Source organism: Pteropus alecto, unplaced genomic scaffold (genome assembly GCF_000325575.1).
Source record: "Pteropus alecto unplaced genomic scaffold, ASM32557v1 scaffold81, whole genome shotgun sequence".
In the NCBI taxonomy this organism is placed as follows: domain Eukaryota; kingdom Metazoa; phylum Chordata; class Mammalia; order Chiroptera; family Pteropodidae; genus Pteropus; species Pteropus alecto.
The window spans coordinates 8307869-8325533 of NW_006433378.1; the positions used below are offsets into that span (position 1 = coordinate 8307869).

A 17665-nucleotide genomic window follows, 5' to 3' on the forward strand; every position below is an offset into this window, starting at 1 on the left:
CAAAGAGACCAGATATAACTGCTGTGACAGTTAATTACACACTTAGCATCTATCTAGGCATCAACAACCTGAAACATATCTGAAAATTTATTTCAAGGAATAAAGATAAAAGTCAACTAGATGAATGAGAAGCTTCATACCTCTAAAAGTCTTCCTTCTGAGATAATACAAATGCTAGTAATGTGTTAGCATGATCGAAGTCAAACTAAAGTGAACTTACTTTTTGCTTGCCTCACAGACGTCTGTAATATTGGAGAAAAGATGATGACTCTCTGTTTTGGTCATTGTATCACTCAGTTCTTTAGAATTTTTAAACATTCGTATCAAGATCTCCAAGCTAAGTAAATATGAATGTTCGGAGGATATGACTTCAAAGATAGCCTGAGAAGAAGGAAACAAAATATATTATTAATTCCTTTAATTGAAGAACTAAATATAGATCTCATAATTCTGCTTTAAAATTACATAATATCTTGAAAAGTACCAAAAGATAAGCATTAAGAAAAGTAAGGCACTAGTACCCAAACTGTGAGAAATAATGTCACTGCCCACAGTGTAAATATGAACAAATGAAAGCGTTTGGATGATTTGAGATTACATCCTGAGGCCATGCTTTGCCAGGGGATTGCAGGGGGGTGGGGTATCTATGGAAGGAAGCTAAGGCATGTCATAAAATCTCAGTGTGACATTAATTAACCTTTGGGGTCATCTCCTCCAGCCCTGCTTTCAAAGCATGCTGCTCTGAGACAGTAAGGATTTATGAACATCATTTGGGTTCAGAGAAAATTTCTCAAAAACACAGTCCTTGCCTCTTCTCTCCTGTAGGCCCTTTCTCTATGTTTTAATCTGACTCATTTGCAGTCAACAACAGTAAAAAGTCTGGGTGTATGAAGAGAGCATAACTGTACTTACCCTTCTCTTATCAGCCATAGGAATTCTTTTATATAAACTCAGACAAATTGAAAGTAATTCTGGCAGTTCAACAAGCCGCCATCTCTGCTCTCATCAGTCTCTCAAGGAGCAAAGGACACTCTGCAAAACCTCCTGGTGTCAGGCACACAGTGGTTTTCCTGATAAGAGCTCATTAATGATGAAATGCCAACCCATACAGATGGATGGACACCAACACCCTGTGTAAGGAATTAATTCATCTAGCTCTTTAACAAAATCAACTTCAGATCCTTGAAGAATGGCAAGGCAGAGAGAATTCCTGCTCAGAGATGGGTGGTGAACATTTTTGCAGGCCAGAGATTGACATCCTTCTTGGAGACCTCCCCAGTAACACTGCCATCACCACTTTGGCCTCCAGAGCCTCAGGTACCTCAAGCCCTTGGACCAGGAGAAGATTCTTTCTGTAACCCCCTGTGCTACTGCTGAGGCTGGATGGGAGCAGGGCAGCCACAGGCAGATAGCAGCCCAGCTGCTGGTGGGTGGACCACATTTGTAAGTCAAATTAGTGGTGCTCATCTCAATATTCAGCTTCCTTTTTAGCATCTATAGCTTTTAGGAAAGTCTTACTTAAATGTGCTGCTCTAGCCTTGGTTGTGCTCCAGGGATTTAAGTGATATAAATATATAAAAAGTAAAGAGTAAGAACCCTTAGAATCTCACTTAACCTGTATCTTGTGTAGTTCTATTAAACAATTATCAATCAATCAATATGATTATCTCCAGGAAATGTAATGCAAACTAAAGAAAATTGTCACTTCCTAACCCAAAATAATGGATTTCTGGTTGTTGATATACTGCCTTGGAATGACTTAAAATATTTTCTGAAGTAAAGGCTTTTGTAACCAAATCCGAAATACTAAGATTCAAACAAAAAGATATAATGACATCTATACAGAATGATACAGAAAGAGAGACTAAATAGTAGTTTAATTTAATAGGTTTAAAGTAATAATTATTAAAACACCTTGCAATAGAGCCATCAACTATTTAAAAGCAAATCAGTTTACACCGGCTAATAACAGCTATGCAGGAATAGAAAGAACCATAAAGTTAGATTTGCTGCTGTCACTACTTTTTTAGATCACAAATCTGAATAAATATTTTCAAAATATAAGAAAAATGGAATAGGTTCAAAGAGAAAAGATTTAAAAGAATAGAAATGTTCAAATAAAATTAGGACCCCGGTTATGCTCTTGAATGTGTTCACAAAGAGAGAGAAACATTGTGTATGCCCAATGTTAACAAAGAAAAAACATTATCTTCCGTCCACCATTTGGAAAAAAGATTTTTAAAAAGGTGGTATCTATGAATGAATGATTTAGATTAATATGCACTGACATGGATAAAACTCAAAAACAATGTTGAATGTAAAAAGTAAATAGTGAAAAATATGTTCAGAATCATACCATTTATCGACATTTTAACACACATATACACATAGATGTATTTATGTACATGTAATATGAGACTTAAAAACACAGATTGGAAGGGTTATGTCAATTCATAATTATAGTTGCCTCTGGAGTGGACTAGGGAATGGGCCTGAGGAGGAGAATATACGACTTTTACTTTATTGAGTCTTATTTTCTTTACTTTAAAAAAATATGAACAAAAAATTATAAGTGTAATACATTTGTTAATTGTCAGGGCTTGATGCACCAATGTTATATACTATTTTTTCTTTAAAACTTAAAAAAAAAAGGCACTATAATGTGCTCTTATATTTTTGCATTATTCCATACCAATGAAATAAGAAAAGGATACCTCATGACCTTTGTGGAATTAATTTATACACATGTATATATATAAACTTATATATATATATATCTCCATATTGATATGCATAAGACAGGAGGAAAGTACTTTGAGAACCTCACAATATTACCATGAGCAATTTTCTTAAACTGCATGTACTTACAGTTCAAGTTGTAAAACGCTATTAACATGTTTTATTTTTCATTAAGTAAAGTTTTATCTTAGTATAACTTTAGATTTATAGAAATCTTGCAAAGAGGGTTCAGAGTTCCTGTGTTTCCTTCAATCCAGTTTCCCCTAACTAGGGTACATTACATAACCAGAATACATTATATTTTGTCTATAGACAAATGTAAATATTCAGATTTCACCAGTTTTTCCACTAACAGCCTTTTTTAGTTCCAGGATCTAATGTCTGTTTCACTTTTCAACATATTTCTTCCAGTTTAAATACCTGGACTAGGTACTTATGGCTTAAGTTAACTTTGGAATATTTTTAAATGTTCTTTTCTGGGGGCTTATGTGTAGTTTTATTTGACAATGATCACATACTTCTTTTGTAAAAAGACACATTATGTTCTTTTATACGTGTATTCATTTTATATGTTTTTAAAGGGAAACACTTGAACAAGTGCATACAGTAGGTAGAAAACATACCTCTTGTCTCTTTCTTTCCTCCTGGCTAACTGTCTGAGATAATCCATTTCTTTTCACCTAAAAAAATAAAATAAAATAGTTTTGAGCTCATTCACTTTAACAAACAATTTCTTTATTATATAAGGCATAACTCTAAGCTCTTCAAAAATGAATTAAGAGAAATTATGCAAAACGTTGAATTTGGCACATACGAATTTTGGGGTGTCACATCCCTCAAATAATATTTAATCACATTAGCAAATTATTAACATAACAGTTCAACAATAAAGAATTGAAAAGAGTCTAGAACACTATATTCTATCAGGTTGAGTTAATCTGTTCTAGTCTTAGTTCTGGATATTCCTAAAATACTTATCAAATTAATCTCCCAAGACATAAGTGCAGAAATCTGATAAAGAAATGAAGCCACCACTCTGAGATTTTACTGTCTAGGATCACATACTAAAAGGGTAATTTTAACACCATTTTTTAATAAAGACTCCGTGGAATACTAATGCTCTTTATAACAACCCAATCAAAGAAGAAAACAAAGTCCCCTCTGCCCCAATTTCAGCAGTCTTTCTTGATGTGGAGAAGTAACAGTACCTACAAGAACCAAGAATATCAGTACCATACTTAGAGTAACGCAGTTGTATTGTTTGTTGAATCGGTGGCATCATTATCTCGACAGCCGTACATTTTTTATTTGATTGCTGCAGTTTCTATCATAATTCTGTTTCTAAACCACAGAGCAGAAGCTGAACTATTAACTCCATGAAGGGAGGATCTACTGTCTCTTCTGGGACACCTGACCCTTTGTCTGACACGTGAATGACATTCATGTTTTTCAGTCAAAGATTAAATTAGCAAAAAGTAAGGCATATGTAAAATACCAACCAATTAAATCCTGCACTTAAGATAAAGAACTGTAAGCAAGATAGTGCCTACACCTTGTGTTAAAAATTAATAGCAATAAAATACAACAAATAAAAATGCTTAAGATAAAGAACTGTAAGCAAGACAGTGCCTACACCTTGTGTTATAAATTAATAGCAATAAAATACAACAAATAAAAAATATTGATAAAATATAATAAAAAATAAAGGCCTTCAAAATTTTTGCTATCACACTTCTAATTTTTTTTAAAAAAACCATGTTCCCCTGGATCTATTTTTAAATTGACACCTCAAATTTTGCAGCCCAAGTTTAAAAAACTTTAAAGATGCATTTTCCTACTAATTGTCAGTCTAGACATTTCTAAATATGTGTTTAAACTATACTCTTTTAAATGTATCCAATAGAAGGTAAAAACCATACTGATTTGATATCCGCCATCATCCATTTAAAAATAAATAAGTTTCCTTTAACAGTTGGAGATTTTACACTATTCTTCTTTCTCCTTGAAATCAAATTTCTATGTCAATTTTCCTCCCAAATTTCCTAATGTAATACAATTCTATGTGTTACAGTATGTTATTAGTCACCCTAGTATACTTTGAAGCAAAAATTTGTTTTTAAATGTAATTTTCTAATATTTCCTGGGACCACTGAGGTTTGAGTATTGACTCCTGTGGATTATATAATCACCACAAATATCATCAATAACCTCTGACCAAAAAGACACCATTACTTTCAGTTTTAATGCATTAAGCCCAAGAGTAAAATATTACTGAGAATGCAATTCTCAGTAAGATTTGGGGTGGGCGGGGGGTATGGTGGCCCAATTAAAGGAGCCTTCACTGCAAACAATATTTGAAATTGATCCCCTTTTATCTTGTGCCTCAGCGGTTTGACACTGTGGTAACGTATGCAGATGCAGCCTCAGTCCCAGAAAAGAGAATGACTAGGAGTCAAGGATCTGGAATTCCTGTCCACCTCACACAGTCTTTATGCGTTTCAGGGGCGGGATGCATACCCTAGTGTGAAGGCCTCTGTGGATAGTCCTCTGCATTGTGACTGCTATGGAAACAAAGACAACTCCATGTTACTGTCTTTAACCTTTGTTAAAAGTTAGAAAGTGGTATAAAAATAGAAAAAATCCTACATCAATGGTAAAATCAGCAATCATTTACTGAACGTTAACTATATGCCAGGAAATGTGCTAAGCATTTTATACCTGTTTTCCCATTGAATCCTAGAAAGTTGATAATAGTCTTATTATCATAAAATCTCTAGAAAGTTGATAATATTCTTATCCTCATTTCACAGATGAAGATAACAACTGAGGCTTAGGATCCAAGATCTCACAGCTAGTAGGTAGCAAGGCCAGGATCTGCATCCGCGCCTGTCCAACGCCAGGGCTCACACTTTCAATCATAATATTGCATGGTTAGGACCCCACGTCCCCCTACCCTCTATGAGAGGCATACCATTTCTAGGGTTGGGCGATCATCAGTAAAACTCTTCTAATGCCAAGTCTATATCAAGCCTCCATATGTTTTTTTTTCATCCACCCATATCATGGAATGTTCTTAGCTTTACCCACCATCCTGACCCTGGGTCAGCCTGTCAGCAAGAATTCATGGCTATAAAGGCTCCTTCATACACTTTAATAAGGACGGAGACTGGTGAGAAGAATGAAACCGTTCAGAGCTTCTCCCGTTTGGTTAACTCTGAGCAGGAATTTCACAGGATTTCCTGCCTGACACAAAGTCCTCGCAGATCGATATTCAGGCGCCATGCCCACAATCTCTGCAGGTGAGGTCATCAGCAAGAATTTCCACACCACTGGCATCTCTATCCAAAACTACTAATGAGTTCAGACCCGGAAATCTTAAGGGGAAGAGAATGAAATATGTGGACTTAGAGACCTATACAGATGACAGCTAGTTTACTCAGGGATTAAGAGTACTTCATCAGAACACAAATTAAAAAAGAATCCCCAGCTAAAGTATTTGCTCTTTTGAGGGGGGAAAACATGAAAAAGGCAAAGTACTAATGTGTATAGAATTACATTTTTTGCTAATACCAATACAAAAAAATTATAAAATATTCCTTTAACCCAATAGCCATCAATAAGAAACCAAGTGCTCCATACAAAACTACTGTGACAGAAAAAAAAATAAATAAATAAAATTTAAAAAAAAAATTAAAAGATTCCCAGAAGCATTGTTGGATCATAAGAAAACTGAAGTGCAACGCATTCAGGGAGTCTGAAAGTTTGCTCTGGGGGATTATGACAAACCAGTTCCTCCTGGCTGGCTGCCAGACCACTGTTCCATGCCTTGTCCTTCTGGCTCAGCCCTTCTATGGTCTGCACGGGGCAGGCTGGACAGGTTCTTCCTCCAGGGCCAAGAGGAATCATTTTGCCTACCTGAGACCTCCTTCCACATGTAATTCTAAATTAAGTAATACCTGAGAGCAGGTGCCTGCAAGTAGAAGGTCAACAGCAGGCAGGATTTCAGAGACTGGGGAGTTTGAAGAAATAAAACCAGAGAAAGAGGGAGAGAGAATGATATATAAAAAAAGGGTCCCACAAAGACTGGCAGAAAGTAGATAAGAGAAAACTAGAGGAGAATGAAAACAGGAGCAAATATCAAGCAGAATAAAAACAAGGAAAGAAAGGAGGGAAGAAAAGGAAGCAAAGAGAAAGAAAGATTGTGTGCCAAGTTTTTAATAGTATATACCTCTGGGAATTTTCTAATTCAAAAACAGCAAACTTAACAGTAAACTTAAGTAAAATCACTAGAAGGTCCAGACACTTTTTTGCATGAAAGAAAAATATATGTAAAAAGCATATATTTATACTTACAGTTTTAAATTTTATATGCTTTTTTGCAATTTGCACATTTTTGCTAAGAAAATCTAAAATATTATTATGTTTATGCCATTTTTTCTAGTGCTCCCCTTATTTCCATGTGCAGAAAAAAAAATATCAGCTTCTAAAACTGATTCTTACTGTGCTATCTAAGATGAAATTAAAATTGTACAGACTCCTTTTTTAATTTTTAACATATATATTTCGTATTGGCAGCTCCGGCTGAGTACAAATGGGAACATGTAGACAGTCACAGCAACACACTCATTTAAAGGTCTCTTCTAACCTCACTAGATCTTTCTTATTCCTCACTGTCTTGTCCTGGCTTAAATTTTTTATTTAACTATGTCATCAATAAGTAGAATTGTCAAAGTAGTTTAATGAAACACTGAGAACTGAGATTCAATTTGGGATTCTTGATTTTGTATAATCTAACCAATTCACAGAACTATTCATACCTTGCCATACTCATTTCTAGACTATAAGGAGAGAATATGAATGCATGTCAGTATCCCCAACATGTTAAGTGAGCAAAAATCAATTCAAACAAAACAACAGAACTAAAGCTCAAGACCACAGTTCTGACATAAGTTAAAAAATATGAACATATATAAGTGGCTTATCAAGATAGTGAATGCAAAGAACTCAGTAATGTTACAATAGTTTTAAATTTGTAATTATATTTTTACCCATGATCCTTGTAACTGATATATATATATTCCACGTCCAAATGAGAAAGAATTTGACAACTGGCTGCAACTAATAAAGAACAGTATAAGATACTTCATGCATGCATATGCTATTGTCTAGTTAGACCCAAAATATAGTTTTTGAAGTTTATAAAAGCATAAACTTCCTAAAATATAGACCCAAAAGTTAACTATTAGATACTCCATCTAAATCTCATGCTGGTTTTCTTCTTCATACCTGGCAAAGCTGATATTCTTACATGACCGACCGTTCTAGGAAGGCAGAGGCTTCAGACAGATTCCATTCCTGCACTCACCACAGTTACGGAGATTCGTGTCAGGAAATACATAAACTTTGTGCAATATCCATTGGCCTTTGACTCCACTGACTGGAATAGGTTATGAGCCAAGTTCTCTAAAACCCAAAAGAGCCCCAGCATTGCTATATTTATATAAAGTCTACCTATAGGTCCTGTATCTGTGGAGAGAGCCACAATTAATAACACCATTCTCTTGGCTGACCAGATCATCATTTTCTATGGAGTAAATAATGACATCTTCTCTAGCCCTCCAAGACTTGATATTGTTTGTAGATAAGATGGGTGTACATTTCTTTTATTTTTCCCCGCCAGCCAGGGAAACCCAAATGGAAGAGCCTCCAAAAGACTGAATAACCAAGGGTTGGAAATGTAGCCAGTTAAAAATTAGATCAGATATTTATAATCCAAGATCACTGGGGCTCCATAAAGCACTAATGTACATTGAATACCCATGTGAGCTAAGACCTTTATACTTTGCCAGAGTTTACCCACTTGCTGAAAATCAGCTAGTTATTCATGCCTCTTGGTGATCCCCTATTCACCGGCTTCTGTTCTTAAAAGCTCATGTGGGAAGGGAATGAATTGTAAAGTAAAATTATACCACAGGATACAATCACTCTCGGGTCCTTTCTATAGACTTAACACAACCCAAACAGCCCCTGAATTACAAATGAGCTAGAGTTCTTTCACCGTAAATAACATAGGAACAACAGCTCTTTGAGAGTCTGTGAAGTTCCTAAACTGAAAAATCTGCCTGGGTCCAGAAATCCTTGTCCTCTGTAACCAGGCCCCGTAGGCTCTCTCCAGCCCCACCTTATCCACGGGAAAGGTTCTGAGATATCACCTTACCATCTCAAAGGGCCAGAGATCTGTGTAACCAAAGATCAGATACATGAGGTCAACATGGGGACAGTGTCATATTTTTAGGGAGGCATGGATAAATAGATAGAACACTTTTTTTGTTGTAGTTGCTATTAAATGAGAGGCAGAAGACAGTGGCCCATTTAATAAAATCATATGCTTAATTTGAAAATACATCAAGTAATGTGCCAGGGACCTCCTAATTCTTTGCTCAAAGAACAGATCTCTTCTCTGGTCTACTATTGTTAAACTTAATTCTATAATCCTCGCCAAAGTTCTTGGATTTCAAGCAACAGCAAGCACTCTCAATTCTCCCCTCTCTACCTTCAGAGAACCTCAGGTCTACTAAAATGATGCCAAATTCAGATAAGGCAGGCCAGGACTTGAGGCTTTTGCACCTCTAAGGCCTGTGTGCATCACCCTCTACAGAGCCAGGATCCCTGAATGAAACCAAATTATTTCAATACAGATAAGAGGCTGAGAGTACAAACCACAAACAGGTAATTAAATGCACAAGAATAAACTGCTGCACTTTGTAGGATTTAGGAGATATGGGTGCATGACTTCACTGCAGCCAGCCGCCACTAGCTAGCTATCCAGATCTAGCCAATTCTTCATTCAGAGTTCTTGTTGGTCCTTCATTTATTTCTCAGACAACCATGCTATCCAATGCTTGCCATGCACCAGAACCTTATAACTTCTCAACTTTATAACAACCCTGCAAGGAAGGTAATACTATCCCTATTTTACAAATTTAAAAAAATGGAATCATAGATAAGTTAGGTCATTAGTCTTAATAAGGGGCAAAGCTGGGATTCAATCCCAGGCCTGCCCGCTCACCCTCAAAGGCTGAGTTCTTAACCACCGCAGCATACTGCCTTCTTGAACACGTTTGAATTTCTTAGAGTTGTGATCTGCAGCTTCTCTTCCCCTAAACTGAGATCCTCCCTTTGGATGCCCCAGAAACCACATCTCTCACTGGATTTCTAGCTTCTGCTGCAGTGAAAGCTAAGCTGTCAGCGGAGTGGCCTGGCAATTTAATTTGTTGCCAGGTCCTGACATTTCTCTCACTAAACAAATTCCTGTCTTTGACTTGTGGCTCTTATTAGCCTTCATTCCCCCTGTGAGCTACTGAGCCCAGACCCAACCTTATTCATTCTCTGTCCCCTCGATGAGTAAGAGATGCAGTTCTCCTTTATTTATCAAGAATTTAGAGGGAAAAGAATGAAGTAGAAAATGCATGAAAAAGCTAATAACACAGAAGTAGAAAGGACGAGAGGGAACCTGATTTTAGGGGGAAAGGGCAATTTTACAAAATTATTTAATAAAAGATGAGCAATTTTACAAAGTGGACTATTTAATAAAATACTGAGGAGACCAGACTAATAACAGTGGTTAACAGGGCAGGGGGTTGGGAATGGTGTAAAGTCAAAGCAGATTTCAGTTTGAACTATTACGTTTAATTTTGTAATAAGGAGAGCATTTGAATTGCTTCTGTAATTAAAAAAATAATTGTTTTAAAGAATGTAATCAGCTTTAAATTTCAAATTTTTTAAATTGAAAAATTAGGAACAAACTAATGACTAATAATGAGAAATTGGTTAAAAGAACCAAACTTCCATCAGTTTGATGAAATATAATACAGGCTTTCAAAAGGTTGTTGTTGAAGAAAGTTTAATGATGTGGAAAGTCATTCACAATGTTATTAAGAGACAAATAAATGGGTTAGAAAAAAGCAGGTTTAATGACATGAAAAGATATTTATAACACTGTTAAGGGGAAAAATATGAGTAATGACAATATTATTTTATTGATTTTTTCACTTAAAAGAAAAATTCTATGTATACATTTTTTAAAAACGGTCTGGAAAGTTATAAACCAAAATGTCAACAGTGGCGAGAGTTGGGGGGGAGGGGACAGAATTTACCTAACTTTTATTTTCTTCTCTTTTTCTATTGGTCCTATTTGATTTTGTACAATAAACATGCTTTAGCTTTGTAATTAAAGCCTCGTTTTCAATAAAAACTAAAACATGTTTCGAAGCCCTTTCTCAGAAAAGAAGTAGGGCAGAGAAAAGAAATTGTGTAAGGATGCCAGCAATACCTGCATTTCTTTGTCGTCGCCCACAAAGAGAGCTAGAGAAATGAGAGGTGAACACTGGCAGATAAAATAAATAACATAACTAAGGTAAAGGGAGACAACGAGATTTCAGTCAAGCCCGAACCAAGCAATGGCTTATGAGGCAGTGTTGAAAATGAGTGATGATAGGCAGGTGTGCAAGTGTGACAGCGAGGAGGAGGCCTGGGCTGGAGTCAGCATAACTGAGACGCCACTGACACGCAGTGAAGGCATGAGTCAAGAAGGGGTTGACAAAGGCAGGGCAGGTCTAAGGGGCTCTTCTTGCAGAAGAGAACACCTGTTTGTAAAGGTGGTGCCAAAATCTTAGTTGTTATTTTATTTCTGTCATTTTTGCAAAGTGACAGATAAACAGGAATCGACTCCAAAACAGAAAGTTACTTAGAACAACAGTGACACTGAAGTTAATTTCTTAGATTTTCAGTAAAAATCTAACCTGAGCAAAACATGTTCCAGAAAAAATGAGTAATGAAGTGAACTAATGTTTGACATGGGATTTACAAAGCATGCCATGGTTTCACTGGCCGTGAATTATCTTTCTGTATGGAAGAGATCTGAGAAACAGGTACAGAATTAGCATTGTTCTTTCGTTTACCTATATATCCAACTTCATTCAACTCATATTTTATACTTCTTTTGCTTCTATTTCCTACTCTCCTGCCCATCTAGCCCATCTAGTTTGGGTCATTCTTTCTAGAGAACTTCCCTGACCTTTACTGTTCTCTGCGATTTCTGTGTCATTCATTTTGACACTTTGTCTTTTAAAAGCATCGTTCAGACATTTCATTTCTATTGTCCTCTAAACCAGCTCTCAAGTTCCTGCAGTGCAGGCACTGGGTTTTAGGCTTGTTTTGTTTGCCCCATCCACTATGACACAGCGAAATACAAATGAATTTCGGAGTCAGATACCACTGTTTTTCAGACTATAAATTCTAACCTCTTAGTGAATGACAAAATAAAGTCCATAAAATTCTGATCTTCATTTATTTAAATGTAACGAAACAGAAAAAAAGAAAAGAAAAGAACGTACCATAGTGTGTTAGTATTAAGGGTAACTTCTGCATCGTAAACCTTTTGAGATACACACACATAATCGCACATGTGCACAGATTAGGTTACAAGGTAAAATGTATATCTCATTATGTCAAGCCACTGATATAGACCATGGTTGCAGTGTCAACTCTGCCAAGTGTAAATTTACGCTAGATCTATTAGCTATGTCATTTAATACTCTCACAGACCCCTGAAATCTGTTCTCAAAGCTTCTGAGAAAAGAGTAGCACAAAGTGGCCACATGCACCATGATGCATCATGAGGGCCAAAGCTGATTGGAATAGAGCCAGTCAGGCCCCTGGCCAAATGACAATAAAATGACATATAAGGTAGGGAAAAAGTGCCTGAGCCAGTATAATCTAATATGATTCTCTCTCAAGAACCTGAACTGGGTAGTTATATATGGAAGCTGAAAGGAAAACATGGTGGGGTAGGACCATGCTAGGTAACTTCAAGTCCAAGTTATGAGAACTCAGAAACTCTGAGAATGCAAGAGTTCTCAGGAGAAGAGACAGACATAGCAAATAGGAAAAATAAGCCAATTCATGAGCAGAGCCAACAGGCGACAGTCACTGAGTCATAATAGCGGCCACATATCAGAGGAAAATATGGTTCCTCCTCTTCCAGAGCACTAGGCCCATGTATCCATTATTTGGGGAAACTTGAGAGGCTCAGTTCCAGGTAACCTCAAGACCCTTATGAAAACAATTGAATACGATTTCTCTACGTACAAATATCAAGGCAGATGAGACATCTCAGTGTCTCATCTGCCTTGATATTTGTACGTAGAGAAATCGTATTTGCCCTCATGGCATTGTCATGAGGACTATAAAACAGTAGTGAAACGATCTAGTATCGTCGCTAGTGCACACAGTGAGGCCTCTGCAAATATTTGATCAAAGTTTACGTCCTACACCAAAGAGAAAAATAATCTGTAATTCCCTTTCACTGGCAACACTTCCTTCTGCAGAAGCTGTCCATTGGCTCTATAGTCCTTATCTCCTTAAATAACAGATCTACACATAATAAATATCATAATAATCTTAAGACATTAGAGTACAGACTAAACATGTAGAAAATCAACAGGTTATAAGTATTCATATTCTGGATAAATCAACAAAATTTAAGAAACAAAGTTTGAAGCACTAGTCCCATTTTTAAAGGTTCAATAGTAATTTTGATGGCGACGACTTTTCTAATCATCTGGAGACAAAATCACTGTGTGGATGTGGTCCTGAGAAACAGTCCCATCATTGGACTCAGGGACGACAAGATCCCATAAGGGGACATCTTAAGGTCAAGAGGGCAAATTAAGAATCTGATCGATGACTTCCACAACTCAAAACTCAGTAGTGTAGAGCCTTTCCCCACAGTTATTCTCAGAGTAACTGAGCCTTCCCTCCTTTTACCTAACTATGCTGTCTTCCTACAGGCTGCTATTGTTCCTGAATGTACCCATCCACGTCCCCAGAAGAAACCCCAGGTGGGGAACCAGACTATATTTAATCTGATTTCATGGTGTGTAAATATCCACCATAGGCTAACGTAGTTCTAAACTACAAAGATGCCAACTTCCTCAATATTTCAAAGACATTTATTAAATACAGTATGTAGCTGAACAATCATCGAGAATTTTGCTTTTAAAATAAAAAATTTAAAACAGCCTCCATCTGGCTCTTATATAGAAAACTTTCTGGCTGTTTTCACTGCTGAGTAATGTTCTGTTATTTTCACTCATGGGATTAGGTTTCTGTATTTATTCATTTATATATTCATTCATAAAGTCATCAAATACTTATTGCAAGCCCACAGTAAGTCAGGCACTATTTCACGTGGTAGAGATATAGCAGGAAACAAAACAGACAAAAATCTCTGCTTTCATGCAGCTTTTATTCCAGTGGGAGTAGATGGACAATTAACAACGACAAAAAAAGTAAATCACATAATCTATGACTCAGAGAGGTAAGTGTCATGGAGAGGATAGGACATGTTAAGGTAGTGTTGGAGAGAAAGCCACATGGTTCTGAGAAAAGCTCTATTGGAAGCTGAAGAGACAGCAAATGCAAAGGCCCTGAGGCAGAGTATATCTTGTATCTGAAGGACATCAGTATCACCGAGCAAAGAGCAAGACAGAGCAGCAGGGGATGAGTCCAGAAAGGTAACCAGGAGCCAGATCACACAGACTCACTGGCCACCGTATGGCTTGGCCTTTAAGTGGAGGGGAAATCACTGGAGGGTTCAGAACTAAGAAACGGTATCTCAGTATATTTTAGCAGGTTCACAAGTCAACAATATAATTATATAGCTGCCATATGGAGAAGTGGCTAAGAAGGACACAGGTAGATGCAGGGAGCTGAGCTGGGAAGCAATGGGAGTGATGCACTTCTACGCTGGACATGGACAGGAAGGCGGCAGTGGGGTAGCCTTGTTCAGAAAGTAAGGGCAACAGGCTTTGCACCAAGCTGGAAGCAGGTTATAGGAGAAAGAAGAGTGAGGAATGGCTCCAAAGTTCTGACCTCTGCAACTGGAAAAATGGAGTTGTTATTTGCTGAGAGAAAAAAAAGGAGGGGAGGCATATTATGGGAGAAGCAGGTTTGGGCAAGAGAGAAGGGAGTGATCAGATTTACACTTCAGGAAAGTTTCACTTTGAGATGCTGATTAGGTATCAGAAAAGAATTTGAATATCCTTGTCTGAAATTCAAGGAAAGGTTCCATCTAGGAATAGAAACATAAGTCATCAAAGCATGTGATGTATTTAAAGCCACGGATTGGATGAGCTCGCCAGCTTAGTGCAGATAAGAGAGGAGGCCCAAGGACAGAGCCGAGGGATCCTCCAGCACTCAGAGATCAGAGGACTGAGGAGGAGTCCACAAAGTGGGTCAAGGAGCTCCAGCTGCACCTACTATTTTCACTCCTTTTACCCACCATCACCCCCGAAGCGTCTACATATATGACGTTTAATCTGCCCGGGACTCCGCCATCCTGCCCCCACAATCCTCACCCCAACTTTGCCCACAGACCTGTCTGGGCACTCCTCAGATGGCAGCTCTCATCACCTCCTTTGCCACCTTCCCTCAACTGATAGCACTTTGCCTAGACAGGTGGCCACCCCCAAAGGATCTCCAAGCAGCACAAACACGTCCTTCTCGGCGTTAACACAGCTGTAATTCTGCATTTATTAAAGGGATTATTTGACATCTGTCTCGCCATTCCGGGTGTCTGCAAGGACACGAAAGCAAGGCAGAGTCCGCTGTCGCGCCATCTCCAGTGTCTAGAAAAAGGCCTGGTGCAGAACAAGCCCTCCACAAACACTATATGAATGAAGGAATCGCTCTCATTGATTCTCTCTCAGTGAAATAATAAGACCCTCTTTGTCTAGGTCCCATGTCTAGGTTTCTGGTTAAAATGTCCCCTTTTGTAAGTATGCCCACCAAAATTCACTATCCCTGAGCTCATCTCCGCCCACTTTCTCGAAGTTCCTGCCTCTTCTGCTCTCTGCCTCCCTGTAGGGCCTGGGCACCCCTCACCGCGCTCCGCTTCCCACCAGCTACACTTTAGCATCCCCTTGTTCTCTCAGGAGAATCAATAACAAATACTGGCACATCTATCACTCAACTGCCTTTAATTACTCAGATCCAACCAGAGTAGATTTTTTCTCAACCTATATATATTTTTGAGAAGAGGTTGTATATAGCTCAAGTTCCAACACTCCTAAGAAAAAGTCCTAAAGGTGACATGAACAACAAGGAAACGGTGCTCAATACAGTATTTGGAGAGAGTCAAGGAAAAAAAATGCCCTCAAAGCGAAAAGAAAAAACAAAATTTAGAAATATTTACACATATACTTATGCGTGCATTTTTTTCTAAAGAGAAGGTCCATGACAGCTTTCATTAGATTTTCAAAGCATGTAAAACCCCAGAAGGAAAGTTGGCAGAAGACATATCCATCCTATAGAATAATACAGCAGTTAGAACACTGACGACCATCATGTACAGACATGAAATGATTTGTAAGACACTTCATTCAGGAAAAAAGCACGTTATAAAATCTGTACAGCATATTTATGTAAACGCACATAATCTTTCTCTTCCCCTTAAATGTATACACGTGGATTTTGAGAAGGGTGTTACCAAATTGAGAACAGCATTATCCATAGAGATGGAGAAAGAGATTGGGATTGCAGGTATGGTATCAAAGAAGACTTTAGTCTTATCTGAAATGTTTAAACTCCTTTATACATGGAGAACATGTTATATGTTGCTCAAACAAGTCTAAATTAATCTTCAAAGATGTTAAAAGAACATTATAATCTAATTGGACTAAAATGGCAAAAGCATACAGAGCCCCGTCACTGGGCCAGGCTAAGCGGGCCTTCAGCTCCAGCCCTTGGTAGTTGGAATAGGCTCTCTGCTTGAGGTCTCAGGTTTAGGCACATGGACCTCTATTTTTGTTTATAATGACACAAGTATTTCAGGAGATCTACTGTTTAACTTAAAAGTGTCGATGAGTACCTGCCTAAAGCCCTGCCTGTTTACCTTAAAAGGAAGCCAGACACAGAAAAACAAGAATGTTTCTGTATTTTTCAAACACAGAAGATAAATATTTACAGCATTGGGGACAGGTTTAACTGTAGTGTTGTGGTCATCTAGGAATAAGGGAGAATTAGAACTGTTTAAGAGAGGCATTTAATGGGGCTTTAATCACCATCTAAGGTTAAAAAAAAAAAAGTTTATGAGGCCACTATGATATAAAAACAAATGGAAAATTACATGTCTGAAGATATGATCTGAAGCAGCAAGTTACCGAACAACTAAAAATTATTTCAGACAAGTAAGAAAATTGAAGGAAAAAAGATGAAATTTTCTATGATCTCTAAATGCTTCAAGCATTTCTGCAAACAGAATGATACACAGGTTTACTACATCTGTTGAGCTCTGATTTTCAGTAGAAAATAGTGTCTTTCACAATAAACACTGTAAATTCTAAAAGAATAAGTCTCATCAGTCAAACTGCTAAGACTCCAGCATCTATTATATTTTCAACTGAACGAAATTATATTTATAATAAAACAGCCAGTTTTCAAGTTGTCCTTTCTCATTTGGCAGTTCCAGAAAGTCATCCAGAGGCAAGCTCTGTGTGCCTAAGAGCTGAGCCTGTGCTCAGGACAGCAGTCCTGACTCGGCATCTCCCATCACACCATTCGCCACACTAAGCACAGCTGAAGACACACTGTGACGAAAATATAAAAACTAGGTCCTAAAGAGTTTAAAATTTTTGAGCAAACTGAGGAAATATTCAAAATGATTTAAGATTGCTAATAAAGCCACATGTCAGCAAGGACGAATGAAGAGTACAGTAGAGATGACTATATTAGGTGTTGAATTCAGTGGAAAGCTTGCCCGCATGCTTGTTTTTCTCTCTACAGCCTGAACGCTCTTTTTCAAAAGCACCTGGCATGTCAAGGTGATGGAAATTACACAAACACACCCCATGCCAAATAAATGGGG

General features: G+C 37.5%; 1 protein-coding gene across 2 annotated transcripts in view; it reads right to left on the bottom strand.

Annotated features, from left to right (window-relative positions):
- The window catches only part of ARHGEF26 (Rho guanine nucleotide exchange factor 26), a 115628-nt gene that overhangs the window by 87056 nt on the left and 10907 nt on the right, over positions 1–17665 (bottom strand). For both annotated transcript variants that reach the window (XM_015586557.2, XM_006908214.3), the window contains exons 5-6: positions 3363–3419; positions 221–381 (exon numbers count right to left, since the gene is read on the bottom strand). In XM_015586557.2, the coding sequence (XP_015442043.1) occupies positions 221–381; positions 3363–3419 (218 nt within the window). The remainder of the gene's footprint in view (positions 1–220; positions 382–3362; positions 3420–17665) is intronic.